Below are 17,207 nucleotides of genomic sequence, written 5' to 3'. Positions count from 1 at the left end.
TTTAGATGCACTATTGTAAAGTGGCTGTTCCACTGGATGTCATAAGGTGAATTCACCAATTTGTAAGTCGCTCTGGATAAGAGCGTCTGCCAAATGACTTAAATGTAATGTAAATGTAGTGCGTGCCCGGTACACCAGGCACTACCTTTTGAAGTTGAACTAAATCTGGAGCACGGCAGAGAGGTTATGAACCCAGGTTTGTGTAATTGAGTTGAAATGCTGTGGAATACCATCTCTTGTCTTCAGACCGTGGGGCGTTGTCTTAGATCATGGGGCTATAGTGTAAGTTGACATTACTCTTCCCCAGAGGGGATAAAGCCTTTCGGAAGCAGGCGGATGCTCTTCCAGTGGATGACTCAGCAGGGAACAGAGGAGGTAAGAAGACGTCGTTCTGCTGCATGATGTTCCGAGAAGAGGAGTAGAGGAGAGACGGGTCTGCTTAGGAGCGTGTTGGCAGTGTGGAGCCGCGGAGCTGGTTGGCTAAGCAGGCCCAGCTGTCACCGTCAAATGTGCTCCGTCGCCTGTGCAGCTGGAACAGCTTGCACACGACACAACCTGGACCTGAATCACAGATTCTGCTTTGAGGCTGGGCCTGCACTAGCTAATGAGCCAGATCATCCATTCCTTTCATTTCTGAAGATGACCAGATATCCTGTGGTTGATGATTGAATATATTTTTCTTTTGTTACATTTTTAGAGCCAATCTTAGGGCGTCATCTCAGCTTTGAACTGCACATGTGATGGTTAACAGTCAAACAATCCCTTACTCTGGAAACATCTTTGCGTCATTTGATAGTCAGTAGCTAGCGAAGAAGCCAACGCCCCCAAAGTAAACATCAATTTATGCATTTTAGTGTCTTCAATAAAACATTCCAACTGTTAAATTGAACCAACAATTGCTTTATTTTGAAGCCAAATGGCAAATGGTGTCACTGGTATAGAGAGGAGTAAGTAGGAGGCTGTCGCAGGTTTACTGAATTTATTTAAGCACCATAGATCAAAGCCGGACAAAAACCAAACGCTGTTGTGCTCAAAATATATCTTCATAAACAAAAAGTCACAGGGCAAACCTGTCATGGATCCCTCTGGAACTTTCATTGCCCACGCCTAGCCCCTATTCCAACTGATTGTATTGGTATATAAACTCAGCAAAAAAATAAACGTCCCTTCTTCAGGACCCTGTCTTTCAAGGATAATTAGGAAAAATCAAAATAACTTCACAGATCTTCTTTGTAAAGGGTTTAATGAACATGCACCTGTGGAACTGTCGTTAAGACACTAACATCTTACAGACGGTAGAAAATTAAGGTCACAGTTATGAAAACTTAGAACACTAAAGAGGCCTTTCTACTGACTCTGAAAAACACTAAAAAAAGATGCCCAGGGTTCCTGCTCATCTGCGTGTACGTGCCTTGGGCATGCTGCAATAAGGCATGAGGACTGCAGATGTGGCCAGGCCAATAAATTGCAATGTCCGTACTGTGAGATGCCTAAGACAGCACTACAGGGAGACGGGACGGGTAGCTCATCGCCATCGCAGTGGCAGACCACGTGTAACAACACCTGCACAGGATCGGTACATCCGAACATCACACCTGCGGGACAGGTACAGGATGGCATTAACAACTGCCCAAGTTGGAACACCAGGAACACACAATCCCTCCATCAGTGCTCAGACTGTCCACAATAGGCTGAGAGAGGCAGGACTGAGGGCTTGAGAGCCTGTTGTAAGCCAGGTCCTCACCAGACATCACCGGCAACAATGTCACCTATGGGCACAAACCCACCGTCGCTGGACCAGACAGGACTGGCAAAAAGTGCTCTTCGCTGACGAGTCACGGTTTTGTCTCACCAGGGGTGATGGTCCGATTCGCGTTTCTCGCTTCTGTTAGTCACATGTCTGTGGAACTTGTTCAGTTTATGTCTGTTGTTGAATCTTATGTTCATACAAATATTTACACGTTAAGTCTTCTGAAAAAAACACAGTTGACAGCAGAGAGGACGTTTCTTTTTTGCTGAGTTTATGTGCCCTTTGTTCACCATTGTGCTGACGATTATTGTTACAATGTCCGTTGGTGCGTGTAAGTACCTGTGTTGTGTGTTTTGGGCTTTCGTGCCCTTGTGGATTGTGTAGATGATTACGGGTCTTGTCCCGTGAGATAATCATTGTGCCTGTGTGTATTTATTTTATGGTACTCCTGGCTCTTTTGTTTGGATTTCAACCCTGTGTTTTGTGTACGTGTTTGTTTGGTCTTTGTCCCCGTGCCTTTCTACGGCACACCGTAATTTGGGCTAAATAAAAACCCTATTACGTCTGCGTCTGTCTCCCGATCCTTCATGCCAACGTCACAGAATAATCGACCATTAAGGGAGACAGCAGGAATGGCCCGTCCGACGACGCTGCGACGGGGTACAGTCACAGATCCCTCTGGAACTTTCATTGCGCACACCTGGCCCCTATTCCCACTGATTGTATTTTTTTTACCTTTATTTTACTAGGCAAGTCAGTTAAGAAAAAATTCTTATTTTCAATGACGGCCTAGGAACAGTGGGTTAACTGCCTGTTCAGGGGCAGAACGACAGATTTGTACCTTGTCAGCTCGGGGGTTTGAACTTGCAACCTTCAAGTTACTAGTCCAACGCTCTAACCACTAGGCTACCCTGCCGCGTATATGTGCCCTTTGTTCACCATGGTGCTGTCGGTTATTGCTGAACGCTTGAGCTGGACAGGAGGGGGAGCCAAAGCAAAGGCTGGTGTGACAGTAAACCCCCCCCCTCCCCCGAGGCGCTGCTCCAGCAGCGGTGCGCTGCCGACCTTGGGGATGACCCCGGAGACGCAGTGCTTGTCGGTTGGACGATGCCTGTGGAAGTCCCGAATAAGAGAACCATCCAGGATGTCCCACGCCAGAACCCAGCACCGCTCTTCGGGACCGTACCTCTCCCAATCGACCAAGTACTGGAGAAGCCCCCCACAATGCCATGAGCCAACAGACTGCGGACAGAGTATGTCAGGGGCCCCCTCGACGTCCAAGAGAGTGGGAGGTGCGTTGTGGGGTCCAGCACGAGACAAGGGACCAGCTTCCACCGTCCCGAGGAGAGATGCATGAAATTAGGGTGAGATACGGTAATTGACAAAGAGCTGTAATCTGTACGTCACCTCAATGACTCTCCTCAGGACTTTGAAAGGCCCCACAAATGACGGGCTTGGCTTCCGGCAGGGCAGGCGGAGGGGCTGGTCCTTCGTAGAAAGCCAGAACCAGTCACCGGGGTGAAAGACCGTGGCCACACTGCAGTGACAATCAGCCTGCGCCTTCTGCTGGAGGACGATGCACTGGAGACGGGTGTGCGCGGTGTTCCATACCTCCTCAGCGCACTGGAACAAATCTTCCACCGCAGGAACCTTGATCTGATAGCCTAGAACACACTGAAAGGGTGTGAGGTTAGTGGAGGAGTGGCGTGTGCGTATTCTTCCCGAGGCAGAAACGCAGCCCACTCCCCTGGCCGGTCCTGACAGTAACTACGAAGGTACCTACCCAGTTCCTGATATACCCTTTCCCCCTACCCATTTGATTGGGGACAGTACCCTTAGGTGAGGCTGACCATGACCCCCAGTCATTCCATGAAAGCCTTCCAGACACGGGAGGTGAACTGAGGACCAGGGTCAGACACGATGTCCTCCAGGAACCCGTAGTGCAGGAAGACATGAGAGAAGAGAGTCTCCTCGGTTTGCAGGGCCATCGGGAGACCAGACAGGCTTTGGAAAACCGGTCCACAACAACCAGGATGGTGGTGTGCCCCTCTGAGGGGGGAAGGTCTGTGACAAAGTCCACGGAGAGATGGGACCAAGGTCATTGTGGAACCGGCAGTGGGTGGAGTTTGCCATAGGGGAGGTGCCTAGGTGTATTGCTTTGTGTGCAGGTCGAGCAGGAAGAGACTTAAACCTGGACGCCACCAGTACTTGGCGAAGAGCCTGTTGATAGTATGGGCTATACCCAGGTGCCCCAAAAGTGCTGTGTGTGCCCAGGCGAGGAGACAGCATGTAGATATGCCCCTCGGGACAGTGGTTAGGTGAAGGCTCCTGTCGCAGTGCTCGACGGATGTCCCTGTCCACATTCCACACGACAGGAGCCACAGTGCAGGACAGGGGAATAATGGGTGTCACTTTCTCCCTCCGATCCTCTGTGTCATGCACCCGGGACAATGCATCAGCCTTAATGTTCTTTGATCCCAACCGGTAGGAGAGGGTAAAGTCAACCCTGGCGAAGAATAGGGCCCACCTGGCCTGACGCGAGTTCAGCCTCTTCGCTGCTCGAATGTACTCCAAGTTCTTGTGGTCCTTCCAGACAAGGAATGGGTGTTTAGCACCCTCCAGCCAGTGCTGCCATGTGTTCAGCGCCTTCTTGACGGCCAACAACTCACGATCCCCCACGTCGGAATTCCGCACTGCGGTTGACAGCTTCCGTGAGTAGAAGGCGCATGGATGGAGTTTAGGCGGCCATTCAGTGCGTTGGGAGAGAACAGCCCCAACTCCAACCTCGGAGGTGTCCACCTCCACGATGAAGGGCAGAGATGGGTCAGGGTGAGCCAGAACAGGTGCGTCAGTAAAACGTTCCTCGAACGCACGGAAGGCTTCGTTGGCCTCCCCAGTATAGCACAGCTGTCGAGGACCTCCCTTCAGTAGGGAGGTGAGAGGGGCCACCACTGTGCTGAAACCCCTAATGAAGCGCATGAAATAGTTAGCAAAAACCAAGGAAGCGCTGCACCACCTTGATGCTGGATGGACCAACTGCACTGACCCTCTGCTCTTCCATCTCCACTCCCGCAGTGGATATCCAATAGCCCAGGAAACAGATCCCCTGCTGAAAGAAAAAGCACTTCTCCGCCTTGGCGTACAGGTGATGCCCTCTCAGCATCTCCAAAACGGAACTGACAGGAGACTTGTTGCTCGCGTGTAGTGGAGTACATCAAGATGTCGTCTATGTACACCACTACCCAGCAACCCAACATGTCTCTAAACACCTCGTTAATAAATGATTGAACCACCGAGGGTGCATTTGTCAGGCTGTAGGGCATTACCCTGTATTCGTAGTGCCCGGTGCTGGTGCTGAAGGCGGTCTTCCATTCATCCCCCTCTCTGATGTGCACCAGGTTGTAGGCACTGCGCCAATCCAATCGAGTAAAGTACTTAGCACCGTGCATCTGTTCGATCACAGTGGGTATGAGAGGCAGGGGATAACTGAATTTAACAGTTGATTTACTCAGTATCCGGTAATCGATACAGGGGCGGAGACCTCCCTCCTTCTTCACACAAAAGAAGTTGGAGGCGGCCAGAGAGGTAGACGGAAAAATTAATCTTTAGTCCAGCGCCTCCTGGACATAGGCCTCCATGGCTTCGGTCTTTGCATGCGAGAGAGGGTAGATGTGCCCACACGGGAGGTTAGAACCAGACAGTAGGTCGACATTGCAGTCCCATGAGCGATGTGGGGGAAAGCACGTGGCACGAGTCTTTGAAAAGGCCACCTGTAGGTCCCGGTACTCCATAGGGTTAGGGACGTGGGTGGTTTCCACGGAGGTGGCACAGATTGACACAGAGACACCTCCCCTGAAACTTAAAACTGCACGATGTGCAGGAGAGTTTAAGGTGGTTGTGAGTAAATGTGAGGGAAATGGGAATCGTGGTCTGGCACACCAGTCCTGTTCCGAGGGGACGGTTGTCTAGGGCAAGGACTGGGATAGGAGTTAAAAAGGGTCTAGAGGAATGCGTAATGATAAGGCCACTGACCGGTCTAGAAAATAGCCTGCAGCACCCGAGTCCACTAGGGCAGGACTCAGTGGGGGGCCAGGATAGTCAGGGAAGGTGACAGGGAGAAGGACGGGCTGGGTGGACAGAGAGGAGCGGCGAAGGTCACGCAGGAGATTGTCATGGCGATGAGCTGGTACAGCGTGAGGCCCTCATCGCAACAGGCCAGCTCGGTCTGGATGTCCGCCTGTAGCCCGCTAAGGAAAACCGTCAACAGGGCCTGGTCGTTCCAGCCAGTGGACGAAGCCACCGTCTGGAAATCCAGAACGTACTCCGACGCTGTCCTGTACCCCTGCCGTATACAGAGGAGACGCTCACCTCCCTCTCAGCCCTCTGTAGGGTAGTTGAAGATGGGTAGTTGAAGATGGCACGGAAGCGCTCATAGGACTGTACTTCTGGTCCGTCCCTCTCCCAGATGATGTGCGTACTCAAGTACTCAGGAAATAGTAGGAGAGATTCCTCTCTGGAAAACAAGTAACATTTACCAAGACCGACGAAGACAAATGGCAGAGGGAGTATATATACAGTGATAGAGTGGGGATTGGAACCAGGTGTGTGTAATGATGACAAGACAAGTACGGGGTTGATGAGTGAAGGGCGTTTGCCAGCAGCAGGTTCGGCAGCAGCTAGAAGGCCGTCGACGCCTAACGCCTGAGCTGGACAGGAGGGGGAGCCAAAGCGAAGGCTGGTGTAACAAACGGCAAATAAAGCATCTAATGGCATCTAAGCTGAGAAAATATGTTGGTGTTTGCAGTGAAACATCTGTTTTTATACAATATTAAAAATGGCATCGTAACCAATATAGTTACAGACTACTTCATTTAGTGAGCTGCTTTTTTTAATAATCCAATTTCACAAGCATGGCCATGTCTCATATGTTTTTCTTCAGCATCTGGCAACATACAGACTGTCTATTGTCATGTGAGCTTTTCATACAGGCGTCAATCTTTAGAATGACGCGATACTAGTATTGGCTTATTTTTATTGTCTCTTTTGTCCAGCCTTGTGAGGTTGAGTTATGCTGACCCCCAGTGAAAACCCCTATTCCTGTTAGTGTGTGTTGATCCTAATTGGACCGTGGGGTGTGTCACATGATTTGTCCATTAACCCCCAGGGCTCTGATTGTTGGCGTTATGTCCTGTTTCCGGCCCTCTACTCCATTGAGCTAAAACTGTCATGTCCAGTTTATTTTTGTGTGACTTTGTAGTTAAAAATCGTCAATCGTTGTTTTGAATTGGGCTTGTTGTCTATAATTAATCTGTTTATACACATTTGATTTGTTTCAATCACTTCGGCTGAGTTCCTGTTTGGCGAGTCAGAGATGTAAAGCGTGTCGGTAGCCTGGAGCCTTGAGTCAGAAGGATCAGGAAACTTGAGTAGGGCTTTATTCAGGTCTTTGTGTTAGAATTCCTAAGCCTCTAAGGGTTTACTGTAACAGTGCTGATGTTGCACCCTGTTCAGAAATAACACGATGCATATAAAATAGAGTGTTTGGGAGAGGAGTGCTTTCTGTGGGCTGTGTATGAGGAAACTCTTAATGTTGTTTGCATAGATATTCTTGCTGGTATTCTTATTCTGCTGCCTCTCACTCTGTGAAACTACTGTAATGTAGGCCTACTGTATGTACCTTGGTAAAACAGAGTTCTCACACTTGCAATATTCTCTGCTGCTTGATCTTGTTTATGGCCCTTCTGTGAATAGTTTATTTATATATATATTTTATTTTTAACACATTCTGAAAACCTAGCTGCCTTGAGATCCCGGATTACCTTGTATGCCCCTGTGGTAGACGATTAAAAGGCATTTAAATATGGTTTCCAGAATTTGTTTTTCCAAGTGTTTTATTTTAATGTAAATCTCACTGACCAGGATGTATAAATTCAAGCCTGATCCCCCTCCGCCCTCATTTAACTGAGTAAGTGTGGACAAGCCGTAGCCAAAGGGATTACTTGATAATTAAGTTCAGCTGATGTTATTGAAATCTAAGGAGAGACAGATTCAGGGAGGAGGCATTCCTAACTAATACGATTAAGATACATATCTTAATGTTCAATCCTCTATAAACAAGTGGAGGTTTTATTGCCAAGATTAAAACAGGCCCGAAGACAGGGGTTGTGTTTAATCAAAGGTGGTGATAATAATGTATATAGCAATGCGAGGACTCAGTATACTGTATGGCAATCCAGAGAGAAGGTTCTGAGCTGTTCTGTAATGGTTACCTTGTATTGAACTTATTGTGCCGGTTTTTCATGAGAGCTAAATTGGGCTATTAAAAAAATATGGGTTCCATACAAAATGACTTATTTCAAAACAGAGCTTATTGTAATAGTACCAATAGTTGATCTACTTTGATCCTACTATCCAAAGCAATGTGTGCCCATTTCAAACATGGCAAAGGAGTTTTTAATAACCCTTTTTGGTTATTGTGTAGAACTCAAGCCATGTTGTTAACAGATTGTTAACTTCAGCCCATGTAAACAAATGATCAAATCAAAAAATCAAATCAAATTTATTTGTCACATACACATGGTTTGCAGATGTTAATGCGAGTGTTTAGCGAAATGCTTGTGCTTCTAGTTCCGACAATGCAGTAATAACCAACGAGTAATCTAACTAGCAATTCCAAAACTACTACCTTATACACACAAGTGTAAAGGGATAAAGAATAAAGAATATGTACATAAAGATATATGAATGAGTGATGGTACCTAACATTCTAAAGTAATGTTAGGTAATTGTGCTCAAGTCAAAATACTATACTGTACCTCTTAAGTTTTGTATTTACAACCTGTTAATAATGCCTTATAAATGTTATGAACCTTGTGTTATTACAGTACAAACTCACCTTTTACAAACATCTTGTTCATATGCGTAGGCGAAAACAACTCGTTGTGAACTCAAATGGTTCCTTCCCAAAGTTATATGACAAGCAATTATCTTCTGTGGCCTTCACACTCATTATTGAAACTGTACGACAACAAAAACATCAAGCATTTGGCCACATTCATCTGCTGCATTATATTCAACATGTCAGAGTGCAATTTATATGTAAAGGTCTCGTCAGAGAACACTTGAGTAAGCCACCTATCCTCTGGTGTTGGGACACACAGTCAATAACAGCAATTATCTAACCACTTGTTTCTCTCTCTCTCTCTCTCTCTCTCTCTCTCTCTCTCTCTCTCTCTCTCTCTCTCTCTCTCTCTCTCTCTCAGTTAGCAGCTCCAGCCATGCTTTATTGGACAAGTCCCTGGAGGAGAACTTCATGTTCCCCCATCGCTTGAGGCCTGAGGACGAGAGCCAAAGTAAGACTATTCACTTAGACACAGCCACAGCAAGCTGTTTGTCATTAGCAGACCAGGAGAAGAATTCATTATTGACTTATTGACATTATTGACACAGTTGCGTAGAATACTCTCCCCTATCGTTAGTGAAATATGCAAAGTGTGTATGGAACCCAACTTATTAAGTGTCATTAATGGTCATGTGTGTCAGGGTCATTAAGGCTCAGGTGTCTGTCGTTATTCATTGTTTGCCTTATAGGGCTGCCATTTCTCTTAGGTAGTAAGTAGTTGTCACGCCCTGACCTTAGAGAGCATTTTTTATGTCTCTTTTTGGTTTGGTCAGGGTGTGATTTGGGTGGGCATTCTATGTCCTTTATTTGTGTTTCTATGTGTTGGCCTGGTATGGTTCTCAATCAGGGACAGCTGTCTATCGTTGTCTCTGATTGGGAATCATACTTAGGTAGCCCTTTTCCCTCCTTCAGTGTGGGTAGTTAGTTTGTGGCACTAATGCACTGTCAGCGTCACGGTTGTCTTCGTTTGTTGTTTTGTTGGCGACATTTTGAATAAAAAGGAAAATGTACGCTCACCACGCTGCACCTTGGTCCACTTCTTTTGACGGCTGTGAGAGTAGTATGTGTGGTCTGCAGAGAGTGAATTAAACCATTGAAAGCACTAATCTAATACAGTGTTTGTCACAACTTTTACAAAATTGTAATGTGTTCGTCTTGAAATTTAGTTTAACACAAAAAGCCTCATCTGCCTTGTTTATTCATGACAAAAGCATATGCTTGTATTTAAAGTAACCCATCAAACTGCATGCAATAAAAACAATTTTATTACATTTTCCACCTCACCACTTCTATTAGGATATTTCCACGTCCCAGAAGAGAGGGATGGTGTCACATCCTGACCTTAGTTCCTTTTTTATGTCTCTATTTTAGTTTGGTCAGGGCGTGAGTTGGGGCGGGCATTCTATGTTTTTGTTCTATGTTTTGTATTTCTGCTTTTGGCCTGGTATGGTTCCCAATCAGAGGCAGCTGTCAATCGTTGTCTCTGATTGAGAACCATACTTAGGCAGCCTGTGTTCCCACTATGATTTGTGGGTAGTTGTTTTCTGTCTCTGTGTTTCTGCACCAGACAGAACTATTTTGTTTTCGTTCGTATTATTTTTGTTTTTGTGTTCAGTTTAAATAAATATTAACATGGACACGTACCACGCTGCATATTGGTCCGATCTTTCATACTCCTCAGAAGAGGAGGAAAGCCATTACAGATGGCTTTCTTATTAATGGTTTCACTCCTTCAGGACCCTCACACATTCACTTGGTTAGATTCCCCATGCCAGTTATGGAGCCCCTAAATATGTATATTTTCCTCTTCCAGACTGACATTCCCTGGTCTTCTGCTGATAATGGAGTTGTTTCAATGTCTGATCGTTCACAAATGACAAGCTTCATCAGACACAAAGCAGCATTGTTAGTTTGAACTATAAAATGCTTTTGAATTGTTTTGTTGGTGTCTTATTGGAGAAATGCTAGATCTCCTGCACTACACCTAGAATCTCCTGCACTACACCTTAGGCAAGTTCAAGCGCAAATGGAATTAGTCTGAAATGGACAATAACAGCTCCAAACACTAAGGTTTCTAAGGTCATTTTAGTCAATTCTGGTTGATGAGAAGAAACTGTACTGAATATGTACTGACATGAGTAATTTGTGCATGATTGTGTGAGTGTAGCAGACTCCAGACACCAAAGAGTTAATTAAATAGTTAACCAATAGCTACCCAGACTATCTGCATTGACCCTTTTCGCAATAACTCTTTTGACTCACATATCATCACATACACTGCTGCTACTGTTATCTATCATATTATCTATCCTGTTGCCTCGTCACTTATATGTACATACAGTGCCTTGCGAAAGTATTCGGCCCCCTTGAACTTTGCGACCTTTTGCCACATTTCAGGCTTCAAACATAAAGATATAAAAATGTATTTTTTTGTGAAGAATCAACAACAAGTGGGACACAATCATGAAGTGGAACGACATTTATTGGATATTTCAAACTTTTTTAACAAATCAAAAACTGAAAAATTGGCCGTGCAAAATTATTCAGCCCCCTTAAGTTAATACTTTGTAGCGCCACCTTTTGCTGCGATTACAGCTGTAAGTCGCTTGGGGTATATCTCTATCAGTTTTGCACATCGAGAGACTGACATTTTTTCCCATTCCTCCTTGCAAAACAGCTCGAGCTCAGTGAGGTTGGATGGAGAGCATTTGTGAACAGCAGTTTTCAGTTCTTTCCACAGATTCTCGATTGGATTCAGGTCTGGACTTTGACTTGACCATTCTAACACCTGGATATGTTTATTTTTGAACCATTCCATTGTAGATTTTGCTTTATGTTTTGGATCATTGTCTTGTTGGAAGACAAATCTCCGTCCCAGTCTCAGGTCTTTTGCAGACTCCATCAGGTTTTCTTCCAGAATGGTCCTGTATTTGGCTCCATCCATCTTCCCATCAATTTTAACCATCTTCCCTGTCCCTGCTGAAGAAAAGCAGGCCCAAACCATGATGCTGCCACCACCATGTTTGACAGCGGGTATGGTGTGTTCAGTGTGATGAGCTGTGTTGCTTTTACGCCAAACATAACGTTTTGCATTGTTGCCAAAAAGTTCAATTTTGGTTTCATCTGACCAGAGCACCTTCTTCCACATGTTTGGTGTGTCTCCCAGGTGGCTTGTGGCAAACTTTAAACGACACTTTTTATGGATATCTTTAAGAAATGGCTTTCTTCTTGCCACTCTTCCATAAAGGCCAGATTTGTGCAATATACGACTGATTGTTGTCCTATGGACAGAGTCTCCCACCTCAGCTGTAGATCTCTGCAGTTCATCCAGACTGATCATGGGCCTCTTGGCTGCATCTCTGATCAGTCTTCTCCTTGTATGAGCTGAAAGTTTAGAGGGACGGCCAGGTCTTGGTAGATTTGCAGTGGTCTGATACTCCTTCCATTTCAATATTATCGCTTGCACAGTGCTCCTTGGGATGTTTAAAGCTTGGGAAATCTTTTTGTATCCAAATCTGGCTTTAAACTTCTTCACAACAGTATCTCGGACCTGCCTGGTGTGTTCCTTGTTCTTTATGATGCTCTCTGTGCTTTTAACGGACCTCACAGTGCAGGTGCATTTATACGGAGACTTGATTACACACAGTTGGATTGTATTTATCATCATTAGTCATTAAGGTCAACATTGGATCATTCAGAGATCCTCACTGAACTTTTGCTGCACTGAAAGTAAAGGGACTGAATAATTTTGCACGCCCAATTTTTCAGTTTTTGATTTGTTAAAAAAGTTTGAAATATCCAATAAATGTCGTTCCACTTCATGATTGTGTCCCACTTGTTGTTGATTCTTCACAAAAAAATACAGTTTTATATCTTTATGTTTGAAGCCTGAAATGTGGCAAAAGGTCGCAAAGTTCAAGGGGGCTGAATACTTTCACAAGGCACTGTATCTACCACAATTACCTCGTACCCCTCCACATCGACTCGGTACTGGTACCCTGTGTATATAGCCAGGTTATCGTTACTCATTGTGTATTTATTCCTCATCTTGTTTTATCTCTGCATTGTTGGGAAGGGCCTGTAAATAAGCATTCCACTGTTAGTCTACACCTATTGTTTACAAAGCATGTGGCAAATTTGATTTGGATTTGATATTTAATGATGGCCTTTTGTTAACGCTCAGAGATGCTTTATAAAGAGTTTTCAATGTCAAACTAAATAGAAATGTTCTACTGAATATGCTGTATCTGGTTTGGTATCTGCTGTTCTTGGAGGTAGGCAGAGTTGTCTGTTTTGTGCCATTATCGGAGTCTGGTAAATGTGCTCTCAGATAATGCATGTCAGAGAGCTCCTTTGCTATGAGTGGAAAATGTCACTGACCCCTGTGAGGTTACCACTTATGTGGATCACTCTGCATTGATTGTCTGAATGTGTTCAGAATTATAGTAGAAACAGTAATGCCCACAAACTATGATATCTGTACCGAGGATGTGTCAGCAATCATGAGATTATCACTCCAATTCTATGCTGTCGTTGAAGATGAAGTCTATACTGTAGCTAATTTACTGAAACTATAATAGTTTCAAATGATAATTGCGCTGAGATTTGGTTCATTTCTGCTCATTTCACCCATGGGCATTTGGAGTTTCTTCTTCCCATGTAAGGAACTATTGGTGGAGTGGAGTACACAGTTAAGGAGTTGTGGCGCAGTGGTCTAAGGTGTCACTACAGACCTGGGATCGATCCCTGGTTTGATCCTGGGCTGTATCACAACTGGCCATGATTGGGAGTCCCGTAGGGCAATTTGTTCTTAACTGACTTGCTTAGTAAAATAAATAAAAATCTCGTCATACTTCTGAAGCAGGATGCCATGTTGGCCTAAATTGGTATCAGATAAGGATAATTATTTCCGTGGGTTGTGTCTCCATTTCATTCATTTGTATAAATACTGTCAACTCATTTGATTACAAATCTATTTCAGTTGTAGTTTCCCTCTTGAATTCCATGTTGACGTCAATGAATACAGTACAATGTAAATGGTATCATACAGTTACAGTGGCCAGTGTTGAGCAAGAATGTGTGACAGGTCCACAGAGTCAGTCTCCGACCTAATGAAACTCTTTATCCTCACTCCTGCAGTCACCTCCTGTGATTTTGAATCGCCTTGCTCCTGGAGCTTCTCCAATCACAGCATCAGATATGATTGGAGGGTCACATCACCACAGCAACACAGATCCAGCACACAGGCCATGAGACCGGTCAGCGACCATTCGGAGGGGAGCTCTGATGGTAAGAGAGGAAGCACAGTCACAAATTGTGTTTTTCACTCACACTTTTAACGTGGTACTCCTTTTATCTCACAGAGAGCATGGTGTAGTATACTGTATTCAGAGAGACATAATGGAGTCATTAGATAGATGGTGTTGAGTGCTGGGAAAACAGGCAAGAGAGAAGGGGAAAAAATTTAAAATGTTGTTTCGCTCTATAATCAACTGTTTGTTTTTTTTTACTTCTGGGAAATTATTGTCTGGTTCCCTCCCTTTCTAGGTCACTTCCTGCTTTTGAGTGCCTCTGCGGCCTCCAGGGCATCTAGAAAGTGTGAATATCACATCACTAGTCCAGTGGTCTACAGTAGTGGCCCACTGTGCCGTCTGCAGCTGGCCCGCTTTGAGTCGGGGCCCACCGCTGGAAACCTCTCAGTCTTAGTGAAACCAGTCGACTCGGCATCTGTCATCAGCACAACAGCTCTCAGTGGCAGAGCCCAAGATGGCACCAGGTCAGCAAGGCCTTATGATTAGATTTTATGCTCATGTTTAGCCATTTATGTTTCAATTGTATGCTTGTTCACTTGAACATTCCACACAAGTTTTCAACAATTTCTATTTTGTATGCTTACAGTAGTAGCATTTACTGTACTAGCTCTACACTGCATCCATGTGTAACTCACTTACGGTACTTACGGTACTCTACAATGTATCTTGAGTACGTTCTTAGTGATGAAATCTGGCAGTGAACTCAGAATCCTATACACATCCACCTAATACAGTAGTGAAAGAAAGGGGCCAGCATTGCATTGAAACACTGCTAGTAACTATAAGGTACTCAGTCTGTTGATGGATTGAAGTGGTTGTTTTAAGAAATACATGGATCATTCTGCTATAATACACTGAAGTGCAGGTTCTTGGGATACCTAGAGGGACTTGACATACAATAAGCTTTAAGTATGGCATGGAAATAGCACTACATCCCGAGACATGGAGAGAGATCATCTTTGTGTAACTATTGTTGGGCAAATGTCCTTAATATTGATCTAATGTTGGGCACAGGCATTCTGGGACCAGATAAAAGCATTTTGTTTCCAAATGCAGACCCTGAAAATGAATTTGGACATAATTGGCCTGGACAGTAGCGTGGAGGGATGGGCTGTGGCTATGCAACAAGGTTATACCCTGGCCTCTTTATTTGGAGAGTAATGGAGTGCTTGTCCATTATGAAAAAGGTTTAAACTCACAGACTGTAAGATGGTGAGTACTGGGGATGACAGGTCACCTTCATCTCTACTGGAAGCAAGACATACTGTATAAACATGGGTGGAAGGGGTGGAAATATTGAAGAAACAGATGGAATGAATGAATAAATAAATGAATGAAAGCTTTCAGCTTGACAAGTTGTTTTTTCACAGAATGTACAGTACTGTGAAATGTTCAGCACTCACCCACCGTAATGTGCAGACACATTTGAACCTATTAGCTGAGGTAGTAATAGAAGTGGGCTTTTAAGAGCATCTCATTTAATATTCTTGAATAAAGGCACACCTATCGTGAAAAAAAAATGTAATTAAGGTTTAAACTTGGATTTTAAAGGCGATGTAAACATTCCATTGAGCTCCCCCCCAGAAATGGGGTTGGGGTCTCCTCTCCTAACGTGAGCTATCTAGGCTATAAATATCCATTGGTGTGGTGTTATGCTGCTAGGTTCTCTTACAGGTCTCAGATATTTTAGAATTGCTGGATTTCCAAATGACAGTGGTTTACGATGCTATGCGGGGGGGGCAAAAGATATACAAAAATATGTACAATGTGTCATCAGAGGATAGCACATTATTAATTAAAACACTTGTTTCTAAAGTGGTCCTTGATGTAAAAACATACGGAACATGCAATGATTAGACAAAATGACAAGCAAAGACATTACATTCACATTTCCATCCCGAAAAGTGCCACTGTAGATATAAATAGTTATAAATAGTTTAAATGAGCAGATGTTGAGATGGTGGACATAATATGTGATGTTATGCTGACTTCAGTTGAGAGGGAAATGTATAAACCTACATTTAAAATGTCATAACATAATCTTTAAGTGTAGTATAATGGTTGCTTGGGTATGAAGATGCAACACACTTTTCCCATTAAAAGTGAAGTTGTTTGATGACCAGAGACTGTTTGTGATCTTGCTGCCCAGACAAACATGCAACAACCTCACACACACACACACACACACACACACACACACACACGCACACGCACACGCACACGCACACGCACACGCACACACACGTTTTGTTCTTCTATCTTCGTGGGGACCTACAGTTTCTTCTACATTCACAATCCTAAACCTAACCCTAACCATTAACCCCATACCCTTACCCTAATTCTAACCCTAAACCTAATCCCTAAATTTAAAATAGCCTTTATCCTCATGAAGACGTGGGAAATGTCCCCACAAGGGAGAATGTTCCTTGTTTTACTATCTTTGTGGAGACTTTTGTGGATTTTATGTCCCCACAAGCGTAGAAGAGCCAACCCACACACACATGCACAGTTAACCCTCTCTTTGCTTGGAACAGGGCTCAGTGGGAGGTGCTGGAGACGGTGATTGGAGAGGTGGATGAGCCCTTCCAGGTGACCCTGCTCTACTCCACTTGTCTGGGGAAGGATAGGGGGACTCTGGCTCTCGACTCCCTGGAGCTCATAGACTGTAACATGGGTAAATTCTGAATTACATCTCCGAACGTTAATAGAAACATAAAAATGCTATAATATTTTTCCGGGAACTAATCTGGAAACTAAATGTGAACTCTTTCTTGTTCCAGGTCACCATGAATTACAGCTGGGCACAGACTGTGACGAGATCACTTCTTTCCACTGTGAGCTAGGAGGCTGCATTGACAAGACTAGAGTATGTGACTTCCACAGTGACTGCCCCCTAGGGGAGGACGAGGGATTTATCTGTGGTGAGTCTAAGGCCTTAAAGGGATACTGCGAGATTCTGGCAATTTAAGCAGTTTTTCTACATTTTCTACCCAGAGTCAGATGAAAAGTAGAAACATTTCTTGATTACCAGAATCTCGCAGTATTCCTAAGAGCAGCTTCAACAGTGCAACAACGTCACATGACATTACTGACGTTGAATTCAGGGTCCAGATTTTTCATGGACATCATGTGGCTAGGACAAATCCTGGGCCCTATGTATGTGTACCTTGCATCTGATCTTTCCAAGAAAGACGTTGTCGAATATGTGTGTATATTTCATCCAAACATCATACTTTGAGAAATC

At 44.5% G+C, this 17,207-nt stretch overlaps 1 protein-coding gene across 1 annotated transcript in view; it reads left to right on the top strand.

The window, feature by feature from the left end:
- Positions 1–17,207, top strand: part of ltk (leukocyte receptor tyrosine kinase) — a 76,108-nt gene that overhangs the window by 21,379 nt on the left and 37,522 nt on the right. Inside the window, 5 exon segments of the mRNA XM_064954043.1 lie at positions 9,013–9,102; positions 13,791–13,940; positions 14,199–14,427; positions 16,498–16,637; positions 16,744–16,884. Coding sequence (XP_064810115.1) covers positions 9,013–9,102; positions 13,791–13,940; positions 14,199–14,427; positions 16,498–16,637; positions 16,744–16,884 — 750 coding nt within the window.

Source organism: Oncorhynchus masou, chromosome 32, assembly GCF_036934945.1.
Source record: "Oncorhynchus masou masou isolate Uvic2021 chromosome 32, UVic_Omas_1.1, whole genome shotgun sequence".
Classification (NCBI taxonomy): domain Eukaryota; kingdom Metazoa; phylum Chordata; class Actinopteri; order Salmoniformes; family Salmonidae; genus Oncorhynchus; species Oncorhynchus masou.
Note: the sequence above shows the minus strand (reverse complement) of the source record. Positions and strands in the feature narration are given on the sequence as shown.